Source organism: Epinephelus moara, chromosome 4, assembly GCF_006386435.1.
Source record: "Epinephelus moara isolate mb chromosome 4, YSFRI_EMoa_1.0, whole genome shotgun sequence".
In the NCBI taxonomy this organism is placed as follows: domain Eukaryota; kingdom Metazoa; phylum Chordata; class Actinopteri; order Perciformes; family Serranidae; genus Epinephelus; species Epinephelus moara.
The window spans coordinates 26,721,066-26,728,092 of record NC_065509.1 but is presented as its reverse complement, the minus strand read 5'-3'; the positions used below and the strand labels follow the sequence as shown (position 1 = coordinate 26,728,092).

Here is a 7,027-nt window from a genome sequence, read left to right as displayed (position 1 = left end):
TAATACAGACACCCTGTAAAGTCAATTTACATCCAATGACCTGCCTGCTGCTTGGCTCCATTAATGCTGCAGTACCTCTTCTGAACACATGAAGGCGCCCACACACCAATCCTGACACATTGAAGTCAAGCCCATGGACACAAACACTGTTATAAATCTCTCTTTATTAAAATATATCAGGCATTTTTCAAAAAATAAAATTAACATTCTGTCTCTTCAGTCCACACTGAGAAGAGCAAACTGTCTGCTGAACATCAAGAAGCATCAGTGGTGTCCAAAAAGTGATTTCTATTGTGTCTATGACGTAAGGTGTGTGTACAGCAGAGGTGGGACCAAGTCACAAGGAAGTCTCAAATCTTTGCATTCAAGTCCCAAGTCATACTCCAAGTCCTATAGTCAGAGTTCGGAGTCCTAAACAAGTCATAATACGCTCTTCACCAAATGTAATGCCCTTTTAACAACAGAATAAAAATATATTACATCTATAAAAATCAGGAACACTTTTTAAATGTTGTATTTTCATTTTAATGGTCCAGTGTGCAGGATTTAGTGGGATATATTGGCAGAACCTGAATATAATATAATACAATAAGTACGTTTTCTTGAGCCTATAATCACCTGAAAATAAGAATCATTGTGTTTTCGTTACCTTAGAATGGGCAGTTTATATCTAAAGTGGGTCTGCCATGTTGCACCACCTTGTTTCTACACCAAACACTGGCTCTAGATAGGGCCACCATAGTTAGCAGTCCCCTCAGCATTGAGCTGAACAGTGTCAAAAAAACGCAGATGTTTAATGTGAAACTGAAGGAAGAGGCCTGAACGTCTGGATCTGAAGCTGTCAGAGAAAAAAGGTGAGCACACATTAGCAGGTGCTGGGCTAGCATACCCTCTCCAACTAACCAAACTGCATCAGATTTGTAATGTCTTCTTGTTTCTTTTGTGTTTTTAGTGGTTTTAATCACCTGATCTGTTTGTTTTTTGAGAGGAAAGAGACCTCTGCAGATAATTCAGCACCGGTAAAAACCTCCTGAACAATAAACAATTAAGGAATCCTAACCAGGAGTTCAGGTTTGGCACATTGGAGATGTTTCAGCTGGTTGCAATCTGCAATGCTCACTGCTAGATGCTGCTAAATCCTACTCACTGCTCCTTTAAAACAAGTCTGTTGGAAGTTGGTGCTTCTGTCTGTAATCGACCTGCACGTTTTGCATACTGCAATTCATTTTTTTGTTGACTACATAGTTTTTGTATGGGAACGAAATTATCTTTGGTATTATTTTTTCCAACTGTTGGGTTATATAACTTTAGTTCTTTTTAAGTTTAAATAACATATTTTTTTTTATCTTAAGGGGAAGGTATCAAGTATTTATTAGTCAAAAGGCTCAAGTACAAGTGAAGTCATGAGTCATTGTTTAAGTTAAGTTGCCAGTCTTTCTTATATTTTGTCAAGTCAGTCTAAACTCATCAAATTTGTGACTCAAGTCTGACTCAAGTCCTAGACATGTGACTCGAGTCCACACCTCTGGTACGTAGATCAGTGGTCTAAACTAAATGATCCTTAAAGAGCTCTAAAAACACTAAACCATTTCCCCAAAGTCAGAAGAGAGAGAAGACAAAATGTCAATAGGTTTCCATCATCCACAGTAGGAAAATAATCTGCTGCTACTGACACAGTGCACACACCAGGAGAAGTGTTTTTCCCCCTCTTATAAAAAGTGGCTTATGTTAATACTGTGGAAACACTGACTGTGTTATTAATCTGACTGTGGGCAAAACATATTAAAAGATGCCGCGGTGATGATCTCACAGGCGGATTTGTTTAATAGGCCCGGAGGTTACAGGGAGTAAATTAAACACAGAGGAGAAATAACTCGATGAGGGGTTCCAACAGTAACTGATCTGCTCTACTGGTGTATCACTGAGGGTGTTATTTTTGGATGGATTTAATCCTCTGTACCGGGGAAGATGACATATTTCACACTGTCTTTTTGTGCTTTCTTGTGATTTTCATGCTGTACGTTCAAAACCTCCTCCTTGCCCTGTTGTCTTTCTCAGTTCTGGACACAGTCTAGTCGGTTGCCATGCACCCAGTAACAGATCTGAGCGAATTTCAGAGGAGTGATGCGCACGGCCACATTGTAATCCCGGTTCTCCCCGTCAATCTCAAGCCACTGGTGTCCAGAGAAAATGCCGATGACCTTCCTTTCCCAGCGCTCTAAACTGTTGTCCCACACTCTTCCGTACACTCCGGAGCCACTGGCTCCAGGTCGGGCATCACAGTGCTGGTATATCAGGTCGCTGGACTCTTCTTCCACAGGACAAAACCTGTACACCAGCTCCCCGGAACGGTCGCTGTCAAAGCCAGAGAAGTGGATGCGATTCCCTGCCAGGTCGTCAGAGGAGGGAGCCACAGACAGGCGCATGAAGGGACGTCGGTGAGGCCAACGCAGCTCCAGCAGGGCGTAATCAAAGTCCATGCTGACCTCCTGAGGGCCCTGGATCCAGCCCTTTGGCACACGGGTGCGTTTCACCCTCACCCAGCGGACCAGAGGCTTCTTAGAAGAAGTGAGGCTGGATATGGTGCTGTTACTGGGTGGAGGAATCAAGAAGCCCACCCTGAGCTTTCGCGCCCCCTTGACATAATCTTTCCCATCATGCACACAGTGAGCAGCTGTGAGGACGTGCTGCTGAGACACAAGAACGCCGGTGCAGCCGGTGGAAATCCGCACGGCTGTAGAGAAAGGGTAATCCAACAGGAAGTGATCACCTTGGATGTTAAAACGTCCGTCAGCCCCGTAGATCTGCCGCCTGACACGTTTGTGCCTGTGCTTCATTCTGGGTTCTCTCCTCGGTGAAGGGTGTGCGAAGTCATCTCCTTCGAACCCCTCATCGTCCTCCACGTCCACAGTGGTGAGAGTGCGGGTGCCATCGGAGTACAGCGTCTCAAAGGCCAGTTTCTCTGTGAGCTGCTCCCTCTGGGCCTCCTGCTCTCTGTGGAAGCAGCTGGAGTTGCAGTGAGTGGTGAGGTCCAGCTGCGTGTGAGCACTGAAGCGGGAGCGGAGGAGAGGCGTCGGCGTGTGAGGGACGAGCGTGGGGACATGGACTGGTGGAGGGTGAGGTGGGTGCAGAAGAGACAGGGTGAGAGGGAGTAAGAGCAGGAGCAGGTGAGTCAGCAGGAGGGAGCTCTCATGTGGCGTCATGGTGATGAAAAGCACTGCAACGACAGAAATAATCACATATGTGAGAAAAACAGCTCACAAACTTATCAGACATTGCATGAATTCCTACATGTTTGTCAAGATAACAAAGCACAAGCTCTGATCCCACATAAATCTGGACTCTTTCACAGCTGATTGTAAATCACAGCAGCGATTTCTGAGGTCAGCTTGCAAAATCTAATGTTGCAACGCACGCCTGAGTTTCATCTGGTGTGGCGAGGCAACAACGAACCTATTGTTCCTATAACATAGATTACCAGGAAAATAGGATTTTAGCCTGATGGAAACAAACAAGCATTTTCATGTCTGTTCGGTCCAAAAGTCACAGACGAATTCCAGAGGAAGTTAAGTTAAATTAAAGTGGAAGTAAAGTGGCCACAGACATAACTGAGAAGCCAGAACAAAGCTGCGTGGTCAAGGCTCTAAAAAGAAAAGAAATGCAGTGTGTGATTACTTAAATCATCATTTCAAAAAATTGTTTTGTTTCCTAGACATGAACCACTACACAGACCACTCTTGACTTATGGTCGACTGAACAAGACGTTACAGTAAAAACCCTCCTATCAAATATTTGCCGAAGCTCAGAGGAAAGACGTTGTTTTCCATCAAACATTAACTACTTCACAGTGTACGTGGGGCTCTCAGGGCAGATTAGCAGCAACAAGGAGACACTTGATCCCCTCTGAAAGCTGTGGACCTGGAGGCACTCATGGCACCAAGAGAGCAGGTGTGTAAAAAAGTGAAAAGCAACAAGTTGAGGCACGGCGGCAGAACAGAGCATTATTCCTAACAAAGAGCAGGGTGGGGCCGGTCCACACACACCTATACACTCTTTCATATAACACTACAAAGGAGGCAGGGTTACAAAAAGAAGCTCCTGCAAGCAGGGAAAGTACAGACTTCACTCCATGTTGATGTGCTAGATTTTTGACAGCCATGGCAGACAGTTACAGAGCATCTGAAGTGGTAAATTGGCTGGTGAAGAAGTGGTTATCTGTGACATAAACCTGTAGATTAAAAACAGTAAATGTGATGCATTTATGACCTCTGTGGTAAAAGAGATGTAATCTAAGTGATTTGGGAATGTAAGGCTGTGTTTTCAGAGCCTGTTTCTGTGGTGAAACATTGTTTGACTCTTAAAACAACATTTAAATCTATGAACCAAAAGCCGCAGCTCCTCCTGAGGTTCATTCTGATGGAAACCACAGGGACACGATCCAGAAGAACATCCCTGTGCAACAGTGACAACATGTAACTAGAGAGTGTTGATTTGTGGATGGCCTTAGAGCTTGGAGATTATAATACATCTTTAAAGTAGTGCATATACATTTTTTAGAAATATTATATTATGTTATAAATATAAAAGGAGAAAAAACAAGTCTACTCAAATAACACTGTCAGGTATCCAAAACACTCCAGTTACCCGGAAGCCTATAGAAGACTCCCTGTTCAGCACCTAAATGTGATCTAATCTTGTCTGACATAACATATGCACCAGAGTCAAGTAGAGTTCAGCTCCCCCCTAACATCTGTCATACAAGTTCCCTTTCAATATTAACTAGGAGGATAGTTGAGGGGATGTTTGGGACTAACAAACAGTATGGAAACACCTGAAACCTCATGAAGACATCCCCTATTTACTCCAGCATTTGGCCTGAATAATGACTCTACATCTGGCTGCATAAGGTTTTAAAGTTTCTTACCTTTATTTATGAAAATATCTGAACATGCAACAGTGGTTTTCTGTCTTAAATTGGACATTTTAAGCATCCTAGTAGAGACAGGACAAGGGAAAAGGCAATTCCTCGATCACATAAATAAACCTAATACATTACCTCCTGATTAGTGATCGATGGTCCGTGTTTACATCCCAGTAAACTCTTCCTCCCCATCAGACGAGTCCCTTAGGATCATTCCCCAGGTTTTCCCTCATCCTCTCCGGTGACAGGCAGGTAGTTTCTCCGGGCTCGTCCCGCAGAGGGAAAATCTTAATTGCTCTTTTTTAACAGCGTGTACATATAAATCGCCAGAGTCTCTCTGGATGTCCGGCGCCGTCAGTCCTTCCTCTGAAACCTGCCCAGCTCAGACACAGAGCCACAAATAAAAGTCTCTTGTCTGAAGAGAAGTGTTTATTCTCTCCGGAGCGTACTGCCTCGGTCCTAGCGCCCCGCCTCCGCCTGTCCGCTCCGCTGAGTGGGGGACACAGTTACTGTGTGGCTACCAGTCTGACAGAAGCCATCAATTACAGCTCATCACCAAACTTTACATATACATATATATTTTTTTTACATTCATAACACATACAAAGACGTTACTACAAGTACTGACACAGTAATATTTCTGAAAGTCATATTGCATGTAGATAAATGAATCTAATAAACTGGGCTAAACTATCAAAAGCCATGCTAGCAACTTTGTTTTAGTTGAGCATGCTAACATTTGCTAATTAGCACTTAACACAAAATGCAGTTGAGTCTGAAGTGAACATCAGTTCACAGTGACAGTGCTAACAAGCTCATTTGCATGCTAATGTTTGTTGATTAGCACTTACCAAACTGCAGCTGACTCTGAAGTGAATGTCATTAGTTTAATAATTTGGCCACAAGGTAGATGTCGACAAGCTAACAGGCTCACCACAACAGTATGAACAAGCTCATTAGCATACTAACATTTGTTAATTAGCGCTAAACACAAAGTAGACCTACAGTGGAGTCTGAAGTGAATGTCAGTAGTTTAATAATTTGGTCAAAAGGTCAATGTTGACAAGCTAATATGCTCACACTGACAAAGCTAAATGTTTGTTAGCATGCTAACATTTGTTAAATAGCACTAAACACAAAGTAGACCTACAATTGAGTCTGAAGTCAATGTCATGAGTTCATTCATTCAGTCATACGGTCAATGTCGACAAGCTAACAGGCTCACAATGACAGTGCTAACAAGCTCATTAGCATGCTAATGTTTGTTGATTAGCACTTACCAAACTGCAGTTGACTCTGAAGTGAATGTCATTAGTTTAAACATTTGGCCGCAAGGTAGATGTCGACAAGCTAACAGGCTCACCACAACAGTATGAACAAGCTCATTAGCATGCTAATATTTGTTAATTAGTGCTAAACACAAAGTAGACCTACAGTGGAGTCTGAAGTGAATGTCAGTAGTTTAATAATTTGGTCAAAAGGCCAATGTTGACAAGCTAATATGCTCACACTGACAAAGCTAAATGTTTGTTAGCATGCTAACATTTGTTATATAGCACTAAACACAAAGTAGACCTACAGTTGAGTCTGAAGTCGATGTCATGAGTTCATTCATTCAGTCATAAGGTCAATGTCGACAAGCTAACAGGCTCACAATGACAGTGCTAACAAGCTCATTAGCATGCTAATGTTTGTTGATTAGCACTTACCAAACTGCAGTTGACTCTGAAGTGAATGTCATTAGTTTAATCATTTGGCCACAAGGTAGATGTCGACAAGCTAACAGGCTCACCACAACAGTATGAACAAGCTCATTACTAACAGGCTCACCACAACAGTATGAACAAGCTCATTAGCATGCTAACATTTGCTAGTAAGCACTAAACACTAAGTAGGCCTACAGTTTAGTCTGAGGTGAATATCAGGAGATTAATAATTTGGTCAAAAAGTCAATTTCAACAAGGTAACGTGCTCACAGTGAAAAGGCTCATTAGCACGGTAACATTTGCTAGTAAGCACTAAACACTAAGTAGGCCTACAGTTTAGTCTGAGGTGAATATCAGGAGATTAATAATTTGGTCAAAAAGTCAATTTCAACAAGGTAAC

The 7,027-nt window shown here is 42.6% G+C and overlaps 1 protein-coding gene across 1 annotated transcript; it reads right to left on the bottom strand.

The window, feature by feature from the left end:
* LOC126389450 (serine protease 23) lies at window positions 1-5,874 on the bottom strand. Its single transcript, XM_050043160.1, has 3 exons — window positions 5,773-5,874; window positions 5,057-5,410; window positions 1-3,217 (listed from the first exon to the last, which is right to left on the bottom strand). The coding sequence occupies exon 3, from the start codon at window positions 3,201-3,203 to the stop codon at window positions 2,055-2,057; it is 1,149 nt and encodes a 382-aa protein (XP_049899117.1). The 5' UTR covers window positions 3,204-3,217; window positions 5,057-5,410; window positions 5,773-5,874; the 3' UTR covers window positions 1-2,054.
* Window positions 5,875-7,027: the final 1,153 nt, after the last annotated feature.

Bases quoted from the DNA above. Each gene is read 5' to 3' on its own strand.
- LOC126389450 (XM_050043160.1), bottom strand. From the start codon at position 3,203: ATGACGCCACATGAGAGCTCCCTCCTGCTGACTCACCTGCTCCTGCTC.